The sequence below is a fragment of the Drosophila santomea genome, chromosome 3R, assembly GCF_016746245.2.
Source record: "Drosophila santomea strain STO CAGO 1482 chromosome 3R, Prin_Dsan_1.1, whole genome shotgun sequence".
In the NCBI taxonomy this organism is placed as follows: Eukaryota; Metazoa; Arthropoda; class Insecta; order Diptera; family Drosophilidae; genus Drosophila; species Drosophila santomea.
This window is the reverse complement of record NC_053019.2, coordinates 3822389-3844878: the sequence shown is the minus strand read 5'-3', so window position 1 is coordinate 3844878 and position 22490 is coordinate 3822389. Positions and strand designations below refer to the sequence as shown.

Genomic DNA, 22490 nt, shown 5'->3' with positions numbered 1-22490 from the left:
GAGTTGCGTACAATAAAATATGTATAACTAGCCGAGTGTGCGAATAAGATGGGATTCTTTGGGACGGGAGCTGCGGATGGTATTTGCTTATTTGCTTTTACTGGCAAATGGTGTTTTTATTTCACAAAGATTACTAAGAGAATATACTTAAGCATGCCAACCATAAATAAACTACTTAAATAACAAATAAGTTTTCAAACCGTACATGTAAATTCAAGAAGAACCTCTCCATATCCATAACATAGGACTGCAGTTTATGAACAGTCAGTCCAAACAAATTCTTAGTGAAACTTAAGATTTATTAACCCTAAGTACATGAAAGAATTTCAATAAAACAGAAAATCAAAAGTTCAACAACTCTTCAAGTCGTCTATATAAGAACTATTCTCTGTACATACATACATGTACTATATTATCCAAAAGAGGAATAAAACCAAGTGAACCAATTTGTTAAAGTTTCAATATCCAATTGGACCAACCGATATGAACAAAATTAGAAAAAATACGAGCTTGTTCGTATCATTAAAGACGAATATATATGTGTGTATCTTGATGTATACCTTAAAATATAAAAAGAAACAAAGAAATTTCCATTGAATATTTACTCTCTACAAGCATTTTGCCCTCTAAGCTAGATAACTATTTTATTGTTGAAAACGAAAACACCCAAATCCTATTGTACGCAATGCAGTTGTGGTTACTGCACCTGCCCTCTTTCTTACCGGAATCCATGAGCTGTTTAACTGTAAAACTGTTGTAAAATGTTTACCAAAAGTGTACCATAAGCTGTACTAAGGTCTAGTATCCGTATACATATACATCTACAAAGATACATCAATATATATATAATATTTGAATGTGTATTAAACTGAAATGAAATAGCTTTAAATGTATAGACAAACGAGTGTGTTTCATTTACTAATGGATTGGGAAACTTGCCACTTCTGAACCACAATATTTATTTACATACACTTGCATTAACTTTATAATTTAAGACACTTAAAGTGACTTTGGGCTTTCGGTTCGGTTATCATAAGATGCCTTGTTGCCTTAAAACTATTATGGACTGGCTCAAGGGTATCACAACATTTATGGCTTGGCCATCAACAAATCGCTTTTATATAGCTTAGTTTGGTATATCGGAGAACTTAAACTTGAGCGGAATGTTTGGCAAATTAATCAAAGCAGATCGGAACGCATTTTCCGTGGGATAATTGAACTCCACGTTAAAGTTGCGAATCAGACGAGCGGTACCCAGTTCCAGTTCCATTTCCACGATACGTTTACCGACGCACATCCGAGGTCCAAATCCGAAGGGCAGAAATACGAATGGATTCTTGCTCTTCAGGTCGTTTGCCGGGCACTTTGATTCCGAGTCCTTGGGACTTCGGAGCCAGCGTTCCGGCAGGAACTCGGATGCTTGTGGAAAGTACTCATCCCTGGTCATTGCATTCAGAGGAACAATGGACACGTAAGTTCCAGCTGGCACCTGGTATCCACTGAGAACAGCGTCCCTAGAAAGAACGCGAGCGTTTCCTACGATCAGGGGATGTACTCGCTGGGATTCCTTTATGCAGGCACGCAGATAGGGAACGTTCTTCATCGAATCTTCAGTGAACTCGGAATCCTTGTTGGGCAGCACCTTCATCACCTCCTCCCTGAGCTTGGCCTGCTTCTCGGGATTCTTGGCGAGGCACAGCATCAGCGCTGTAAAGGTGCTCGAAGTCTGAAAGCAAGATGTTGATTTATAATTCGCCTTTTAAGATCATATTACCAATAACTCACCGTATCAACTCCTGCCATTAGCATGTCCATCGCCATAACAGTGGCCACTTTTCTGTCAACTTTCAGCAGTTTCTCGAGCACACTTTGTTCATTCTCCGGACGTACTACACCCTCCTTGGCCTCCTTATCTAGCCGTTCTATAGCCTCATCCACATAGGCCAAAGTTACTTCCTGAATACCATCCAAAGTTGCCATCAATCGCTTCAACTTGGGAGTCTTAAAATAGCGCCAGGGCGACGGCTTAATTTCAAGATCGGCGGATACTATAAAGAACTCATCCAGGTAGTGGAAGAGCTTGAGGGCCTCGCTTTCCTTATTTGAGTCCTTGAGCAACCCCAGTTGCTTATCCAGGGCCACCACGGATACGGATTCTAAGGTCCAGCGGTTGATGGTGTCTATGAAGTCGTCGGGAGCCTCTAGAGTAACAGGATCCCTCAGTTCGATTATACTGTCGAGGAAATTGATTTTCTTAACAATATATGTATATTTCGCTGTTTTTGTTAGAGTATTTTACCGCCGAACAAACTCCTGGTTGACCTGCGACATCTTCTTGTAGTACAATCTCACATTTTTTGGCTGCATAAGGACTGGATTTACGACGGTTCTGAAGTCGCCCCAGGTTTTTCCCTGCGTGGGAATAATGCCCATGACGCCGTTGTAGAAGTCCTTCCTGTACTCTTCGCGGTGGTAGAGCAAAGTATAGTTGCCTGGACGATTGGGCCACACTCCCTCGTTGCGAAATACCACCTCGAAGTCCTGGGGATTGTGGGTGCTTAGAAATGGGGGTTTACCCATAATACCTGGAATAAAGAATATGTCGCCGTAGTCCTGTCTCATGGCCTCAAACATCTCCATCAGTTCCATGTTCTTGTATTTGCCACCGGGCATCGACATTTTCATCGACAATGCCCACATATTGGCTCGAGGGATCTGCTCGAATGGCTTTGCCTGTAGCCATTCCGAATCCTCTCTAGCTTCTGCAGTCGCCACATTGGTTTGCCAGCGCTGGTAATAGATTTTATTGATATTAATATAATATATAGTATTGTTTTGGAGTTCAACTTGAAGACGAAAGCAGCACTTGATAAACGGGCTAATAGTTCCCAGATTAGTTGTTTATATTAAATACATGTACTCACCTTTTGAGTGGCTAGCGAGAGCGTCGCTTTTTGCGACTGAATTAATGATAGAGCACTGCGCACTTTTAGCATTTTCGCGATGTTTAGAACTTTTCCCGCTCACCGTCTAAACAAAACTGTGTACCGAGCGTTCGTTCTAATGGCTTTAAATTCTAAGGCCGCGAGAGCTTTGCTGCTTAATTGGACGATAACAGCACACAAACATTGCGAAAGCGTCCACCAGAGTATAAACAGGTTCCGGAGAGCCCCCATAGTAGTTTATAAAAACTAATTAGTTAAATAAAATCTGAGTGGAGTTCAATAATTTAATATTTTTTTAAATATATTAGAACAAGAATACGGAAACAGTAACTGTTTCATTAATTTGTTTACAGATCTTTTAAACAACAAATCCATAACAAACACAAATATCAAGGCGGTTCCCCCGCTCATATCGGTCAGTGTCAATGCCAGCAAATTATTGTCACCGTGACTATTAATAATTTCATGCTGGGTAACGTATGGCTAAAGCTATATTCTCTTTAGATATTCATAAGTAAATACATTTATAAAGAGGTTAGAAGAGTTATTGATCTATTCAATTTTGAAGACATTGTTTTTTTAAACATTTATTTTATTTTGTAGTATTTTCAAACAAAAGGTCTTAACTACTTTTCAATACAATAACATCGCATGATGTATATAGAAAAATCGCTCTGTTATCAATACTTGTACTATCACAACAGAAAATATTTAAGTCGTGCCCCAATATAAAACTTATTAGTTGGGCAAATCTGCAAACTTAAACTTGAGTGGTATATTGGGCAGGTTGATCAGAGCGGAGCGGAAAGCATTCTTTGTGGAATGGTTAAACTCCACGTTAAAGTTGCGAATCAGGCGTGCGGTACCCAATTCTAGCTCCATGTCCACGATGCGTTTGCCCACGCACATACGGGGTCCAAATCCGAAGGGCAGGAATACGAATGGATTCTTGGTCTTCAGGTCGTTTGCCGGACACTTACCGGCAGAGTCGCTGGCGTTTCTCAGCCATCTTTCCGGCAGGAACTCCGTAGGTTTTTGGAAGTACTCCTCGTCGTAGAGGCAATTTGTGGGCATCATGGACACAAAGGTACCAGCTGGTACCCGATAGCCGCTGATTACAGAATCCCTAGACAGGCCGCGGGCATTTCCAATTGTAAGAGGGTAGACACGCTGGGACTCCTTAACACAGGCACGCAGATAGGGAACGCTCTTCATCGATGCTTCAGTGAACTCGGAATCCTTGTTGGGCAGCACCTTCATCACCTCCTCCCTGAGCTTGGCCTGCTTCTCGGGATTCTTGGCGAGGCACAGCAAAAGCCCCGTAAAGGTGCTCGAAGTCTGGAAGTCAGCAGATATATTATATATAATATTTCGGCTTTATAAACTCATTAGATTGGTTTGTTTACTCACGGTATCCACTCCCGCCATGAGCATATCCATGGCCATAACGGTGGCCACTTTCTTGTCAACTTTCAGTAGTTTCTCGAGGACACTCTGTTCATTTTCCGGGCGTACTACACCCTCCTTGGCCTCCTTCTCCAAACGTTCGATCGCCTCGTCCACATAGGAGAGAGTAATTTCCTGAAGACTATCCATAGTTTTAAGCATTTTCTTCAGCTGTGGTGTTTTAAAATATCTCCAGAGAGAGGGCTTCATCTCCAGATCGGCCGAGTACAAGAAGAAGTCATCCAGGTGTTTGAAGAGCTTGGTTGCATCACTGTTTTTCCCCGATTCCTTAAGCAGACCAAGCTGTTTATCCAGGGCCACCACGGATACGGATTCTAGAGTCCATCGGTTAATGGTTTCCAGGAAATTGCCAGGAACCTCCTGAGTGTTGGCATCTCGTATTTCTTTAATACTAATATGTATATTTAAATACACGAAGTTGCCAAATGTTTCAAGTTCTTACCGTTCCACAAATTCCTGGTTAACCTGCGCCATCTTTTTGAAGTACAACCTCACATTTTTGGGCTGCATTAAAACGGGATTCACAATGGACCGAAAGTCTCCCCAGGACTTTCCCTGTGAGGGAATGATTCCCTGAACTCCCTCGAAAAACTCTTTTCTGTAAACCGTTCGATGATAGCGCAGTATGTCACTGCCCGGTCTGGTTGGCCACACGCCTTCATTGCGGAAAACCACCTCAAAGTCCTTTGGACTATGTGTCATTACAAAGGCATTACTTCCCATTATTCCGGACAAATAGAATATGTTTCCGTACTCCTGGCGCATGGCGTCAAACATTTCCGTCAACTCCATGTTCTTGTATTTCCCACCGGGCAGTGCGGTTTTCGCGAAGAGGGACAACATATTTGCTTTCGGAATCTCTTCAAACGGCTTGGCCTGGAGCCATTCCGGATCGTTTCTGATCTCAACTGTTGCCACATTTGTCTGCCATCGCTGAAACATGATGCAATAATAAAATGGGTATTTTTATGAGTGGGCGTGGCAAAAATGTTTTTTGGCAAATCGATAGAAAATAACAGAACTAATACAAAAATGAAAAAATATCAAAACATTTTTCAAAAGTGTGGGCGTGCCAGTTTTGGGCGGTTTGTGGGCGTTAGAGTGGGCGTGGCAACATGAATCTGCAAACTTGCGCTGCGTCTATGTCTCTGGAGTCTGTATGCTTAATCTCAACTTTTTGTAGTTCCTGAGATCACAGCGCTTGTACGGACGGACAGACAGACGGACAGACGGAGAGACGGACATGGTCATATCGACTCGGCTATTGGTCCTGATCAAGAATATATATACTTTATATGGTCGGAATCGCTTCCTTCTGCCTGTTACTCTACGAGTAACGTGTATAACAATGTTTGTTTACCTGTTGACTTGCAGAAAAGACGGTGGCTTTCTGCGACTGAAGAATATTTAGCGCGATACGCCCTTTCAACATTTTGCGCGCTGGCTCTTTCACGGTCAAAGTGAAAATACTCGCATCAGACGTTTGTTATAAGCTTTATATTTTTGTGGGACGGGCGAGCTTTACTACTAAATTTGAGGAAAACAACAACCTCAAAGATACTTTGGGAGAGAGAGAGAGCAGCAAACAGGTTCGCGTGTATTTGAGAATTGCTGACGAAAACATATGGCAAACATTCGGTCATTAAAAGATACACACAGATCTTTATAGGCCTGAGCACCGACTAAAATATACCGCTTCTTTTCAAGTTTTTTCATCAATGTATAGAAACTAATTTTTTAAGCATTGCGTGGTTGTTAAAGGTAAAAAAAAATGATAATTACAAAATAAATATAAAATATACATATGTAAAAATATAGATACTTGTGGTATGAATTAAAAAACACAATCCAATATACCCAAAGTTATTCTAATCACGAATAAGTATTATCGCTGATGGGATTGGTGGTCAAATTTATTGGCATAGGTTCCAAAATATAGGTGGGCTGAGGAGAGTGAGTTTTGGGGCGAATATTTTATCTAATCAGCTGCGGTGCTAAGGCAAATTCAGCTGACAAACAGTTTTCAATTGCAAAATTTAAGTTTACAAGTATAAGGTATTGCATCAGAAAAATGTAACTTTCGAACGCTTATTAATTCCCCGTCTTTTCCGCGGAATATGATTAATTTTCTGTGAATAATAAAAGTTCTGGCTTTTGATTTATATTTATTTATTTAGACTGTATTTCATTTATGTTTACCATATATGTAAGTATTTGTTCAAACACCAAAAAGTTTAGTTTTGCTAATCAAATTGTTGGCATACTTATAGATAGTACTCAGTTGCCATCTCATAAAGTATACACATTTTCGTCCTCGAATAGTGATATATAAATATTCGTTTAGATTAATGACTTAACAATAGATTACTAATAAATTATAGTTGCACAAATAGTTGGCGTTTGCATACGATAGGCATATTTTTACATGACAATTTTCGCGCGAAACAATTTGGCACGCTGGGCAAAGATATATTTATATCCATACATACATATAATTATATGTACATACGTATAGTATGTTTTTATGGAGCGATACAGAAGAAATTATTCGTTGACTCTAAGGACTAAGTGTCTATGACAATTTCGTATAGTATTTAATAGATAATTCCTTTAGCATTGAGCAGGTTTAACTAGCAGACTGAGTGGAACTAATCCTGGCTGGCAGATCCATTCATCTGCTGGTAGTTGCACACGATCTTTGCTGCATCGTTCATCATCTTGGCCGTGGAGCGGACGAGGAACATTAAATGACACTCGTCGTAAACGGTCAGCTCGACCCGGGTTCGCACCAGTCCGTGGAGAACGGTGGCCCTCTCCAAATCCAACCAGCGCTGGAGGGCTAGCTCCCGTTCCTTAACGGAGCCCGTGAGCGCCACATCGGAAGGACCCCACAATACGAACTCCAGCACTGCCTTCGCCTTGGACAGGGACTCTGCTCGCTCCTGCTGCAGGATGTCCGCCAGGATGGGCGTGATCTTTGTGGCGGGCAGCATGTCGGTCAAGGCCAAGTGGGCACATTTGCATAGCGTACCCATGGGCTCGTCGTCGTCATTGTTGTTTCTAGGTTGGCAAGAGGATTATCAGTAAGGTTTATAAGTTATGGAGAATGATTGATTTCAACTCACCCCTGCAGCACACAGAGTCGTGCCTGGGCGTCCTTGTTGTCCATGTCCTTTGACAGCACCACATTGGACAGACTGAGCGGCGTCTCCTCGATTGCCTTGGCCTGCAGGTTCTTCATTCCGTTGACCAGCTGCAGCATGATGAAGGCCACCTCCCGCGTCATCACATCATCGAATGCAGGCATGGCATTTACATTGGCCGACCCATCTTCTGCGCTCATTGAGGTGGCCGAGGATTCTTCGTTCAGGGTACTTAGGTTCTGCACCGAGACTACGTTCCTTAGGTTCCCAGCAATTGAGCCATTTCCATCCTTCAGGCCACTGAGATTCGGAATGGAGCCGCGAAAATTGAAGTTGCTCTTGTCCAGAACCTGCGACTTGCCCTTGAGTATTGACCCGATCGATTGGAGGGTCTCCAGCTGCAATCTGGGCAACACCGAGATGGTGGCCTGCAGCAGGGTAACCTCCGTCGAGGGCATCAGCGGCAGTTGATAGCTGGGCACCAGGTCACAGAATTCGGTCACCGGGTTGAGCACGTCGCTCACCCCACCCGACAGCTGGCTGAGCTCACCAGCCACGCCGCCCAGTTGGTTGCAGTCGGCCGACAGGGCCAAGGTCACCGGCGAAGAGCTCCACAGAGCGGCATGGAAGGCCTTCTTGCCCACCACAAAGGCTTGGGTTCCCTCCAAAATGGTAAAGTCCTCGTAGCGCAAGTTGATGGCATTGGCCAGAGGACGCAAGGCTGCTGGCACCACTGGAGTTTGCTGAAGCTGAGGAGGAATATAATCCGTATTGAATGTTAGTTTAGCTGTCATAAATTATAAGTACGTAAGTACTCACCTGATCTAGCACCTGGGCGAGGGCCTCGTGATTGGCCACCACCACGGCGGTGTAGTTATCCTCAATAGTCTTGTGCACCACACTGCGTCCCTTGCGCATGCGCAAACGATTCGTGGCCTTGCTGCGGTTTTTGTTAGCCTGCAATAAAAGTTTTACATAAGTTTATGCCATGTCGATATTCAGTTTAAGATTGAATTCACCTGTGGCATGCCCCAGACGCTGTCGTTGATGTCCGTGGCCACATCGCCGCCCGCTTCGCTTCCGTAATAGCTGTACGGAGCATAGATATCGAACTCGCCCACCTCGCTGCCCGCATAAGAGGCTGAGATGATGCGTGGAATGTTGGCTAAAAGGGGTTGGAGATTAGGGATAAGTTATTGATTTCATCCTGCATACAGTTGCAGTGACCCAGCAGGGGTCTTTTAGCCTACCCAAGCTGTTGTTCAATCCGTAGTTTCGCACCGGTCCATACTCGCTGCGCGAATAACTGGCAATGGAGGCCGTGTCCGAGTAGATGTTATTACGTCTCGTGGCCTGGGTCAATCTCTGACCAGCCACTGAAAGATCGATGTTACTGCGCGTGGGTGGCGCAGGAGGAGTCGAAGTGGATGGCGTGGGTGTGGTGTTTCCATTCGTGGTGGGCGGCGGCGGAGAGCCCATCTTTACGAACTCGTACATGTTCTCGTAGTCGCGCTTGTCCTTCAGATAGCTATCGATGGTGCTGTTGATCTTGCGGACTGAATCCTTGAGACTACTTCGTTGGGCAGCATCCGCTGCATCCATGGATCTTTGCTCGAAGATCTCCAGTTTGCTGGAGATGGACATCTTCGGTTCGCTTTTCTTTTGGGGCGCGCGCTCAAATGTGCTGGTCCTGCTGTTGGCAGCCGATGCGGACTTTCCTGCCTCCTGACCAGTGCTGCTGTGGGCATTGGTCTTCCCCATCGTCTTGCCCTGATCCGCGGCTACATTGTCACCGTTTGACGAGCAAATGGAGATAGTGTCGGTGAGGACTCCGCGCTTGCGCACCAGTTCCAGCTGGGCCTCCCTTTCCCGCATGCTGGCCGTGCGCTCCGGCTTTCTAGGCGCAATCGAGGAGCGGATTTCACCTGTGGAATATAAAAAAAACACAATCACATAAATGAGGGGTTCTTTAAGATGCATCATCAAAATTGACTCAGACGAATTCGTAAATAACATTAAAGGGGATTTAGTGAAACAGACGAACAGTTTCCCTTACTCATTAAAAAGGGAATGCAATTGAAAGTTTTAATACTTCAAAAGGGAAAGTGCGCAACTTTAATTGTCATTTTAATTAAAATTTCGATTTTATAACATAAACCCGTATCTGTCTGCGATTTTAATTTCATTTAGAAACATTAGAAAATTGATTTACGCCAGAGTATATCTTTTAAATTATTAATTACTATTGATTGTTCCTAAAACTTCTTACTGACTGACTTAATTTAATTTAATTATTTGTACAGACATTTAATTTAATTAAAGGATTCATAGGATATTTAAAGTATTTAAAGTTTGAATAAAAAAGCATCAAACGAATGAAAGGTATTAATAAACTAATAAATATATGTATTTTGTAAGTAGAGGTGTCACAGTGCTAATTTATTCATACGATTTCCCAGGCTGTTCTCAAATTTGCCTGGCCTTCATGGGGCGATGCCAAATGTTTGCTGGCACCTGAAAATTGCGGAAAATCCGGCTCCACCCTCCTATTTCTTCACCGGGGCCAAGTAGTTAGACAACCTGTGAGTACTAATTGCGATTTTGACCCAAATTCGTGCCAAATTACAATTCGCATGGTGCTGCTGGTCAACTTGAATGAGGTTGCTCTCGGATCTGGGTCTTTCTGGCTCTTCCCCGTCCTCGATATCTAACAAATGGCTCTAGGTTGGGGTCTGGAACATAGCTTTTCTTCACGACCAGGTTCCAGGTGCCAGGTGCAGTGGCAGTGGCAGTGGCAGTGGCAGTGGCAGGTGTAACAAGTTCTCGCCGCATTCGCGTTGACCGCAAAGTGTCAGGCCAAAAGAAATGGGTCTCTGGTCCGCCAGTTCGCCAGTCTGCCAGTTTCACCATTTGGTTCTTTCCTACGGCCAACTATTCACCATCAACATGTGGTTACCTCATTGGCTCGGCCTGGCTTATTTTCGTTTCGATTTTTTGCTGCCTTAGTGGCCCGCTCATCTGGCAAACTATTTGGCTCTCTGGCTTGGCCACTTAACCCAGTTCGAGTCGGCTCATCACACTCGTTGGATGCGGCGGATATGGTCATAAGTGGCGTACCTGTATCCGTACTACGCAGAGTGTATTTGTTTGTTCGCCGTTCACCCGTTATATTGATTAAAATGCGTAACTCGTTCTGCGTTTGGGTTTCGGGTTCTACTTTCAGAAGAGCTGCTGGCACAGCTTTTACCATTTACGGAAATTTTATTCGTGTTCTTGTGTTTCGTGTTTGTGGCTGCAATTGAAGTCAACAAGTTGGCTAAAAGAAGTGGGTGAAGTGGCCGAAACCCTTCAGACCCACATATATGTATGTACATACGATACGATACGATACCATCGCATACATGAGCTGGCTGTTTTGAAGGTCGCCCAATTTCTGGGCGCTGTCAGTGAACGTGATTTGCTTACGCTTTCTTTTGGAATGCGATCACAATGGTCGGGAGAAATGGATGCGGGAAAAGGGGACACGAATGTCGCCCACAGCTCATGGAATCGGGTCAATGGGAACGAGATTGAAATTGGCTTCATGTGTGCGGAATTTCGCTTACTCATTATGCAGGAATCTCAGTGGCTTAAAACCAAAAAAAAGTGTGCGAATAAAAGGCTTATTTGGTCCACATTTGGTCCAAATGTGGTTCCACATTTATGGAAGACTAGCCAAATAGTTTAGTTATAAAGCATGGCTTCAGTTATTTTGCTCGTTTCTTGGTTCCTAAACTAGTGTTAAAAACTTTAGGCATACACGTAAAATAAACCCTACTGACATATTTCTAGAATTTGAAAATATTCTGTTTTTGTATCTGACTTTGATCAATATTTTATTTAACGCTATTTAGGACTCATTTTCAACGGAATTTAACGAATGTACTTCAGTTGATATTTGGTTGAAAGAGATTTTTAAACCGATTTTATTACTTCATTTCTACTCACCCAAATTGGCGTAGACGTTGTCGGCCTTCAGCTTCACGGATCCGGTGCCGGATGCCAGTGGCAGGACACTGGAGTCCACGCTGCTGGCGCTCAGCGTGGCGGTCAGCTCGGTTTTCTGCTTCCGCCGGAGCTCGGCGCTCTTGGGCGGCGGGGGGCGGGCCGGTTTGTTGGCCTCGTGGGCGCGTTGGCCCTCACTGGCGCTCGATCGAAGGGGCGGAGCAGGTGGCTTTGCCGTGACCACGGCCACTGTTTGTGCCGAAACGGAATCACTGGTCTTCGTGATATCCTTCACTACCTCCACGGCGGTGGGGTTGATGTCAATGGGATGGATAATCACGAGACGTGGCTTTCCAGAGGCATTGCCGTCCTCTGTTCCGGTGCATATTTCCGTATACACGCTGGTCTCCCTCTTGGCCAGAGATTCAACGGACTTGCCTCCATTGCTGCCCATGCGCAGGAACTTCTTTATGGAGAACTTGGATTTTTGCTTCTGTGGCGGTGAAGCGGAAGGGGACTTCTTGTCCAAGCCAGCCGCGGCCAGACACTCCTCCGACATGGAGAGATGACGTTGATTCCGGGGCGTTGGCTCTGGCGTCAAGGGTTGCTTCAGGCTCAAAACCGAGCTGGCCGATTGCAGCTGCATCTGCTTTGCCGCATTGGCGCGCTGCATCACGAAGGTGTTGAGACTACGGAACTTGGGATTGATCACGGCCCGCTCGCGTTTGTCCTTCTCCCGAATGACGGGAGCTGCTGCCGCCGCCGGAAGAGCTGGCTTCCTGGTGTAAAGGCTGCTGTTGTTGGCAGCTGACGCACCTGTAACAGTTGCTGCTCCTGCGGTTTCTGTGGTAGCACTTATTGCTACCGTTTGGCTCTCGGTAGATGATGATGATGATGATGATGTCTCACTTTGCCCAGATGACGTGGCCTTTTCCGCTGGCTTTGCTGCCGCCTTCGTCGCCTTCTCGAACTCAACTACCAAACTGTAATCTCGCTCCGGCGTGGGCGGAGCGCTAAGCTTTGGCTCTGGCGGTGGATTCGGGGCTTTGCCCTTTTTCAGCTTGGCTTCGTCAGCGGCTAGATTCTCTTTGGCCAACTGGAGACATTCGCTGGACTTGGAAATGGCCGACTGCAGCTGGCTGATGAACTGCTGCTCGGCGCAGCTGGGTTGTCGTTTGCCCAGGAAGCTTTTCAGCTGGCTGCCACTGCTGGTACCATTGCTGCTGGGATGGCTATTGACAAGTGGTTTCACCGGGAGCTCTGGTTTTTTGAGACCATGCAGGAACGACGGCCTGGCATCAATCTTCATGGGTGGTGGCGGCGACTTTGGCAAGGCGGGAAGCTGCTGCTCCGCCTCCTTTTCAGGCGCCTGTTTTTGTTTCTGCTCCAGACTGTTGTCCGGATCGGCACTGCCATCGGGTTCGCCATGTAGCTCCCTGCTCTTAACAGCTGGCTTGGGCACAGCTTGATCTCCAATCTGAATATCCTCGTAATCTGAGTTGTTGGTACTGGCGCTCAGCTTCTTCTCCGCCAGAAGTTGCCGCTTCTCCCCACTGACCGCCGTGCCCTTGGCCAATCCCAGATTCTTGTACTCGCTACCCAAGCTGATGCCGATTCCCGAATCCGACTCACTGCGGATCATGTTGTAGGCGTTCTCCTCATCCGAACTGCCATCGAAACTGCTGCCCGTGGAGTCCAGGGCGTCATCCGAACTGCACTTGGTGACGATCAGACCATCGGACGTAATCTTGCTGGTCATAAAGTTGCCCTCGTGAAGATTGTAGCTAGCCGCTCGGGTTTTTGAGCTGAGCAGCATATCGGTGATGTACTGCGAGCTGGAGTAGTGCGAATGGCCGGAGCTCTCAGTCTGGGCGGCGGTGGCCACGCCCACCTGTTCCGAGTACTTGCCATCGGGAAGATTCTCGTAGCTCAACTGGGTCTCCACGACATCATAGTAGGCGGAAACGCCATTTTCCGTATCCGAACAATTGCTGTCTGTATCCGAGTATTTGTGGCACACATTCACCTTGGGCTTGGTCTGGTCCCTGGTGATGGGCGCATTCCGTGCGATGGGCTTCTTAAGGTCGAGAAATGGCTTCGGGGAGTCGCTCAGCGCACTCAGCTCGAATTTGATCTTGCTGCTGTTGTGGCAATTGCTGCTGCTGGCGGAAGTGGAGATGTTGCTGCTGCTTCCGCCTGAAGATACGTCCGATGCACTTGTCTCACTTAGCTTCTGTTTCTGCTCCAATGTCTCTGAGATCTCGTCCAGCAGTGACTTCTCCATCGCCCGTTCTATGGGCGGACTATCTTTGCCATCTCGCGATGGAGGTGCCGATGCGGCAGCTGCCCCTGTTGCACTTGGCGTTGTGCTTTTGGCCATGGTTAGCGTGGGCGTTAGGGTGGTGGTCACCTTTTTGGTAACACTGGTAGTTGCAGTAGTTGTACTACTGCTCTTAATTGCTGTGGCTGTGGTTATGGTCGCTGGTTTGGCTTTTGCCGGTGTTGCTCCAGCCGATGATGATGCAACTGATGTTGCGGGTGCGCTTTTGCTTTCCGCGGGCGCAGTTTTTCCCGAAGCTGGTGCGGATTTGCCCATGGGCTGGCCAAAGGGCATCACATTGATCGTTAGAGTCTGCTTTTTGCCTTCCTTGTCCACCTGGGGGGCTCCCAGTTTTAGAGCCGCAAAGGATTTCTTGATATTCTCCTCGGCGTCGCCCAGCAAATTGCCATTGTTCATGTTGAAGTCGGTGTTGGCCCTGGTAATCCTCTTCAGCTCTTTGGTCTCCTCGTCATCCGTTTCGGTAATGGCCATGTCGTCGTGCTCATTGCCAAGGTTCATAAAATCGTGATCGTCATCGTCGTCATCGTCCTCCGACCACTCGCCCCCATAGCCGATGATTTCGTGCAGTTGCTTGGGAAAGCACACCTTGCCGCCCTTTGAATTACCGGATTTTCCAGAGCCACTTCCCGAGGTGCTGGAACTCGAGCTGGACCCGGTCAGCCTGACACCGAAAGCCTTCTTGATGATGCTTTTCGCCGGGGTCTTGTGCTTGTTGGGGTAATCCGTTTTAACCTCTTTGTCTGGCTTATGGCCGCTGCCCAGTTTGGAGGCGGCTGCTGCAGCGGCTGCTTTGTGCTCGTCCTTGGACTTGAAGCAGTTCGAGCATAAGTCCTTCTTCCAGGCATTCTGGGTGAAGTGCGAACAGATCGAGGACGACATCGCTGAGACTTTTCCTTTTGCTATTGCTCCCGCCGACGAACAACCTTATGCCATATTCTGCAAGGGAAAATGGGAAAAAATTAAATCAGATAAGTGGTCGTGAGTTATGGTTTGATGATGATGATGAGGTTGTTAGTTCGTAGGCCTAAACTTTCTTTGCAAACTATTGCGCAAGCTCACAATTAACTTTCACTGCCGTCTGCAACGCAATCTCAACTTCTGCCGCATGACTCAATATTGATTGAGTGGAGAAGTTGAGCCCAGCAATTGTGACTCTGCCAAGTGGCCATGTGGTCATCATCCAGCCCCGAAATCATGGCCACAAAATGCCATTTGCCCGGCCAGCTTATCAATCAATCTTCATCTTGATAATGGAATTATTGAAATTTTGCTGATGATGATGTGGCTGCTGCTGTTGACTACATGAACTGCCAGAATTGGTAGTCGGGAAAATGTGGAAAAAGTATGGGATGGAGGAATAGATGGGCTGACAACCACATAATTTACCGTGATTGTCACATCTCTCCCTGGAAAAACCATCGATTGCGGTTGGGTAATCGCCGGTTGCAGCTGCATTTTGTTAACTGCATGGCTACTGTTTGCCGTTTATTTTGTTGCCTATTTGCAAATGACTTTCTAAACACGGCCGAAACTGCATGTGCAACACTTTACCGGGAGCAGGCAGCATAGGCATTGGCCTAACAAAAAACAAACCTAGGAAATGCCACACAAATTAAACAGACAGACAACTCATTTATGTCTTTGAAATTGGCGTTTTTATTTGGTCAGAGCTTCTAGAAGTGATTCAAAGGCAAAATGGTTTCCATATAAGGAGTTCATTTCATTCATTAATTTTGATAATTTCCCAAACAAAGACAGAATGTTTCCTGTAGAATATTATAGGTCTAATTTAATGCGTAATTTGTGAGAACGCGAATGGGAAATTTGTATTTTCTAAGCCAATGGAACTACTTGTTTTTGTACCTTATTGTGTACCTATTTCTGACGCTTTCAGATTTCCCAACTTCTTGTTATTTGAATTCTAGTAGTCATATCATTGCAAGATCAAATTACTTGGTAACAAATTAAGCGATTTATCTGGAAGATCTGCTAAGAATGCCTCCAACAATTTTGGGGCGTTTCTACTGAACCACTTTACACTACTCCCAGCGGCAACATCACCATCCCACCGCTAACAATGTAACTATTTTGAGGTCTTTAAGCCATTAACTTCTTCATATGGCTGTGAGCATCTGCGCAAGAGTGTCACTTGAACCAAAACACCAAGCTTAGGCGCTCAAATTTGGGAGTGTTGCTGGTGTTTATGATGTTGGTGGCCATGTTGCTGCTGTCGCGGCGACAACAATGAAGATGACAGCAACAGCAACACCACAGTTTCTGGCTTGTTTTGGGCAACATTTATCAACGCCAGCAGCGCCAAGGAAAGTTGACCCATTGTTAAATGTGGCCGAAGTGCTCGACTTCTGTTGCTGCCACGCTTGATTTCTGCTGCAGATGCAGATGTGGCTGCTGCTGCTGCTGCTATTGCTGCTACTGGTGCATACACCAGATCCCCTAGCGTTTTTGGGTCAGCATTTTGACTTGACGTTAATATGCATAAATCTCGACTCTGTGCATTGCAGTCGTGGAAACAATTGGCATCAAATGATGATTGGGGGGATGGAGGGGAAATGGGCTGTTTGGCAAATTGCATAACTGGGCCAGCTAAATGCTGCTGCCGTATTTTGGTTTTTGGTTGTGCCCGCATTGTTACCCATAAATTTTAGACTCCGCGGTTTTCGTTACCGTTTTTTTTATATCTATTTCTGCCAAGGATTTTTTTGTTTTCATGTTAATTGTTTGCATTTTTTCTTTCACTCATTTGCATTCGGTTGCGGAATCGATTGGCCATTTATTTATGGCCACACACTAACTCAGCGAACATAAAAAAACGGGCAAAAGGCGATGAGAGCTGTGCCCATTCTCATGGAAAGCAAGTGGATCGGCAGATCGCATATATGTTGGCCAACTATTGAGCGAAAAACATTGAAACAACCGGGCCTTTGGAAAACTGTCAAAGGCAGCAAAAGAAATGCAGAAAATTCACAACAAATTGTGGGGCCCATTTGACCATATAAAAGCCGTTTGCCCAAGTTCCAGCAGCCGCTTATCGAAATGAAGATGGTGTGGCAACCGCAGCTCGAAATGGAATGCTGCAGCAGCATCGACAACATCTTTAAGCTATTTTTCAAGTTTGGCACTTGGCCTGGCAGGAATGCTGTTTCCCCCCGAGAAAAGAGATATCAAGGCGTGTTGCTGCTGCTTTTGCCGCTGCGGCAAAAGTGTTACACAAATAAATCTACATAACTTTCAGACCAGCGCTAAACTCCTGACCAAAGATGGCTAATTTATGCTTGGCCAGGACGTCAGCTCGTTAGCTAAGTGTGCTATCTAAGATGAGTGGTTCACTTGGACTGATGGATTCCGGTGGGGAAAACTGTTTGTGGGCGTTAAAAACTAATCGATGCACCGTCTGATCTGAATTTGCATTTTTGCATACTTCATTTTTCTGCATAGACTGCAATTGGAAACGCACGAAACTGGCGTTAACGAAACCCGTTCCCGTTCCCGTTCCCAATTCCGATCCGGCGGCAACCCATTTCGATATTTTGCATTCTGGCATTGTGGCATTTTGTATTTGCTTTAATCTGATCGGGCAAAACAGTTAGCTTGACCGCAGCTCGCAGCCCGCAGCCAATCGAGGCCAACAGGTTTTTTTCGGCCAGAAGCAGGAGGGTTCTGGAGGCTATTCTTAGCAGCACATCCTAGTCTTTGTTTGGGTTAGCTGATGTCTTTTCCTTTTGACAAGGAAAGTGGGTTAAAGCCGCTTGAATCAGCCGCAACCGCAGCACAGCACAGCAGAGCTGGACGCAAAAAATTTCCAGAACCGAATTTTTAATTTAATCACCACCGAGTGCTGATTCCCATTAAAGCCAAACAGGAAAGCGAAAAGCGAAAAGCGAAAAGCTTCAAAGCACGAAATTGAAACGAAATGAAGCGCGAGATGAGATGAACGGAGATAGGTGCTATATGGATATGTCGTTCCATCCGAAAATCGGGACGCGGGGCATTGGGGCATTAGGGAGCTGTGTTCCACATTTGCACGTGAGATTTATGCGTGGCTGTGGCCCCCCAACTTCTGGTGTTTATTTATACATTTATCGTTATGTATACGCACGTATTAATGGATCCGTATGCACGGCAGCAATATCCACCTGTGCTATACTCGCTCCGCTCGGGATTATGCAAAGCAGCGGCGGAGGAATGCTCTCCGCCTTGTTTACATTGGCTAAGTTATGCAGCGGCACTCGGCGAAGTTTTTGGCTAAAAAGAATTCTTGGCTAGGTTGGGCCTCTTGCCACGAAACGGATGTTGTGGGCGATCCACCGCCAGCCAAATGTCAACTATTTGCTCTGGGCCCGATCGACTGCCTTTAAAGCTAAACCGCCAATTGAGTTGCGGCTCGGAATCGAAAAACCAAAGATAAAGAATTCAATCTCTAAGTCGCCTCTACGCGAACGGCCTTAAAGTTCAAAGTTCAAGTTCAAGCGTGTGCCCTGCACTTCAGTTTTATTGCATTGTTCTCACTTGCTTTGGGCCTCATTAGGCTTTCAAATTTAATCAGCTGCTTATTGAGAGCGCTGCAAGTGTGGGAAAGTTTTAACGAAAAGTCTGAGAAAACATTATGCGGATTGAGATATGTACTTTGCACTGCAAAGAAAATCACTCCACTTTAATCTGTATGCCATACCAAATATATATTTAAAGACACCCTTACTTTTTGGTTTGAATTGGTATTCAGTTAATTACCAAAATAATTGTCATTGTGAAACAGATCTTGCCGTTTGTCTGTGCAGTTTTCAATGCCAAGTCGGAATAAAATACAACTGATATATGAGTACGCCAAAAATGTTTTCGTTTCCCTGTTCACACGCTCAACAAAACACTAGAAATTTGGCTGCGGGATTGTTTAATTAAAGCCAAGTCAAAGTTGCCATTAGCTTGGGCTGCTGTGCCTCTCGAGAACTTGCCGGATGTTGGTGCAGGCAGCAGGGCAATTTTGTCAACAGGTAATACAACAATCTTGTGCGACCACAATAATGACAACAAAAAGGCAGCAACAACACTGCTGCAGTAACAGCACCGCAGCAACAGCAATTAAATTGTGAAGAAGTTGTTTGAGGAGAGGGAGTGGAAATTACTGTAGTGCCGCTGGCTGTTTGAAGCCTTTTAAGCATAAACATAGTTGACGACTACTAACTGCTTTAAGAAGAAGTCAAGGCACGTCATTAAAGCGGAAAGATTGGATTGGGAAAAGTTGTAAGATGGGGAGAGGTACCTTTTGGCCCAGCACGATTGGGACTTAACGCGAACTTAAGTGCCAGAACATATTTATTTTGACCGCCCAAGATGCCAGCGACATGATTTCTTCATGTTTTGATGGCTTGACACATACTGCAAATGGTTTGGGCCAAAAGTTACTTGTCCGCCTGTCAATTATCCCGAATAACGAGCCCGACTCACAGCTTCGCGTCCAGCTGCCAATATTGCCAGTCATTCAATGCCCGCCGGCATATCATGTCGGGTTAATTGAAGTTGCCATACTTGCTAAGCCGCTAAACCAAAAGGCCTTTTGGCGTTAGCCCAAGGCCCCAGGCCGAGTTTGGGTTTATTTTTAGCAGCCCAGTTGATTACGGAGAAATGTTTTATGTTCATTTTCGCCAAGGATATTCCAGGAAAATGCGGAGGAGCAGCAGCAAGAGCTGCGGGAGCTGCCTTAATCAAGCAAAGCCTGTAAATTTATGCCTGTGAGCGCGCCCACATCTTCCTGCCTCTTGGTGTTGCAAGAAATAAGGGGGGAAGTGGGTGGCGTTTGCTGGGGACTGAACGAAACACATATATTTCAAGGTTAAGTTCCCATGTCGTCTTCGTTTTCATTTGCTGTTGCGTGACGCAGTCAAAGTATAAAAAGATGGGGTAAAGATGAAAAAGAAGCTGAAGACGGCACACTGGCAACGTGGCGCAAAAGAACGACACCAGAAGCAACAGCACCAGCAACAGCAGCACAAATTGCAGCAGCAACATCAGCAGCTGCAACAACAGCGAAACAAGACAGTGCAAATTAATAAATGAAAACGCATCCATTGATGCAACTGTTGCCAGGGGTCCAAAAAGCTGCTGGCCTGTTGCTGCCGTCTTGTCTGTATACCCATTACTGGTAAAGAAAAGGAGTATACTGGACTCTTTAAAAAGTATGACACAGATAGAATGTAGAATTGGTCCGTCTGTCTGTACAAGCGTAAGCTCGTTAACAAGGAACGCATGTCATTTCGAATAACGGGTATCTGATAGTCGACGGACTGAACTTCACTACGAGCACGCACATGTGCGCTGCAGCAACAGAGACTTAATTAAAAAATGAAACCCCCTTGCTCCCCTTGAACGCCCCAAGCGCACCCTCCTGCAACAGAATGTGTCGCTAACTAAAACGGGGATCCGATTTCCACATTGTATTTTTGTTGCTTCCCAGCAGCAACAGCTGTTGTCGTAACTTGACTTTATGACACAGTCCCTACTTTTGCTTAGTTTTTAATACTTCTCCGTTAAAATATTTTACGATTACTGAGTCTTTATGAATACGAGTGTAGAAGAGAACTTTTCAGTTGGCTGCATTTAAGGAGAGCATTTCATGTCAAAATACTAATAAAAACCTGTTGCGTGGGAATATTTTTTAGGCGCCACATTCCCCAATTTGCTGGACAATTTGTAAGTGCCTGTTGCCGCGACAGGCACAAATTGCAACTTGAACTGCAACAGCAAGACAACTTGTAAAGGAGCAGTGAGTCATGTTTGTGGGAGACACAGCTGCATAGCTTTTATGTTTTCGGGGCTTTGCCGCAGGCTGATGACTGCCATTTTATCCGGCTAGCGGTTTTGAGATCTTGACCAGAACAATAAAACGCCCGAAAGCCTGAGTTCCCGTACCTGCTCAGCCCAGAACCTCTTTTTTGGCCACCTTATGTTCGTGGTTGGGATTCATGAATGCCTGTTTGTTTGACTTTTATTGCAAAATTAGAATATGAAATACCAAATAAAAGCAAAACTTTAGCAATTTGAGCTTGAATCCAGTCTTGGCAAGACTTGGCAAGACAAGAACAACTTGCCCATTTGGCTTGAACAATTTTCGATGTCTGGCAGCGGTCTAAGGCAATAGTCAGAAAATCGATGGTGAAGGGTCTGCGGAATGGCAACCCGATGTAATTGTATGCCAAAGGTCAACAACTGTGTTGGATTTGGTAAAAGCAAATAAGGCAAAAGCACACAAAATCCGGACAATGCTACACTTAAATGTGTGTATCTTGCAACAGCACGGCTCCTTTTCATGCACAAATTAGTAAACTAGGAAAATTAATATTACTTTTAATGGATTTTGATTTTGTAGCTTAAAGCAAATTTGCAAGCAATAGAAAATGTAAACATAACTGGGCGGATATTTGAATAATTTAGTAAAAGGTGAGAAAATGTATATTTTATGAAACCGTTTCAATAACTTGAAACTTCTTAGCTAACTGGGATAATCTTTATTGAAGCTCGACCAGCTTCGCTCTTAAACGAGCCAAAGACTTAGTTGCCGGTGGAGCAGCTACAGAATTTGCTTCAGAATTTGCAATACAGTCGCAGAAGGTCAACCGCTGGGTCATTGGATTTCACTTTCTCAATCAAATCGGAGCTCTCTTCTATTACTATGCAGTTGATGACAAGGGCATGAGTTCCAGGCTTAAGTGCCATTTTACATCTCTCCGATTACCAGTGGCTTTTGCATTACATTTGGAGTGGTGACCAAATCGGTGGTCCAATGGCACCCTTCAGTGGTGCAGATTTGCAGTGGACGCTGTACGTCTTTTCCCAAACTCATATTTTTTGGACGATTTTTCTGTATACTTTAACTTTTTTTTTGTTTCAACTTTCAGCATAATAATATCCACTGACAGTGAGATCTTTTGACTCATAATATAAGTACAGATGATTTAACTTATATTGTTGTATTGTTGAACTTAGTCAAGGAAAAACAATCAGAAAATCATCAAACTTTAAGTCTCTTTAACACATTTTTTCGATCATTAAGGCAATAGCCTTTTTTCAAGCTCGAAGTTCGGCAGCAACGACAACAAAAGAAATAGCTGTGTGCAACAGTGTGATGGCATCTGCATCTGGATATTGAGCACAAATTGCACGCAACGATTGTCAAACTCGGTTTGCCCGCACATATTACGTATACGCACTAGTGTGCAAGGCCAAACAATGGCTCGTGTGCAGACGGAGACAAAAGCCTTACCAAACACACAAATGCCACATGAGTGGCAGCTGCAGCAATTGCTCTTGTTGCTGCTGCTGATGCCGTTGCTGATGTTGCCGTTAGCCGTTGCAAGTTGCAACTGTCGCCGGCTGGTGCGATAAACAACAAAAGAAAGTCAGTAAACCACTGCGGGAATGGCCAAGTTCAAAGTTCAATGGAAGACGAGCAGCAAGCAGCAACATGTTGACAGCGACAAGCAATTAGCCAAGACAGATGAAGGGTTCATTTCATGGGGGGTTGTGGGGGTCGCCTTGGTTCAACTGCAGGGCAAAGCGCACGAATCAATTTGCATTTGCAACTGCAGTCGCCGCATT

General features: G+C 45.2%; 3 protein-coding genes across 3 annotated transcripts in view; all 3 read right to left on the bottom strand.

Annotated features, from left to right (window-relative positions):
• Positions 1-942: 942 nt before the first annotated feature.
• LOC120451055 (probable cytochrome P450 12a4, mitochondrial) lies at positions 943-3046 on the bottom strand. Its single transcript, XM_039634411.2, has 4 exons — positions 2925-3046; positions 2300-2790; positions 1786-2233; positions 943-1726 (listed from the first exon to the last, which is right to left on the bottom strand). The coding sequence occupies exons 1-4, from the start codon at positions 2994-2996 to the stop codon at positions 1127-1129; spliced, it is 1611 nt and encodes a 536-aa protein (XP_039490345.1). The 5' UTR covers positions 2997-3046; the 3' UTR covers positions 943-1126.
• A 308-nt stretch (positions 3047-3354) lies between these two features.
• LOC120451056 (probable cytochrome P450 12a5, mitochondrial) lies at positions 3355-5873 on the bottom strand. Its single transcript, XM_039634412.2, has 4 exons — positions 5773-5873; positions 4855-5345; positions 4356-4803; positions 3355-4283 (listed from the first exon to the last, which is right to left on the bottom strand). Exons 1-4 carry the CDS (start codon positions 5842-5844, stop codon positions 3684-3686), a joined length of 1611 nt encoding a protein of 536 aa, XP_039490346.1. The 5' UTR covers positions 5845-5873; the 3' UTR covers positions 3355-3683.
• Positions 5874-6581: 708 nt separating this feature from the next.
• The window catches only part of LOC120451716, a 35303-nt gene continuing 19394 nt past the window's right edge, over positions 6582-22490 (bottom strand). Inside the window, exons 3-8 of the mRNA XM_039635619.2 lie at positions 11543-14816; positions 8806-9480; positions 8575-8720; positions 8375-8512; positions 7538-8304; positions 6582-7472 (exon numbers count right to left, since the gene is read on the bottom strand). Of these exons, the coding sequence (XP_039491553.1) occupies positions 7061-7472; positions 7538-8304; positions 8375-8512; positions 8575-8720; positions 8806-9480; positions 11543-14759 (5355 nt within the window). The 5' untranslated portion in view covers positions 14760-14816 and the 3' untranslated portion in view covers positions 6582-7060. The remainder of the gene's footprint in view (positions 7473-7537; positions 8305-8374; positions 8513-8574; positions 8721-8805; positions 9481-11542; positions 14817-22490) is intronic.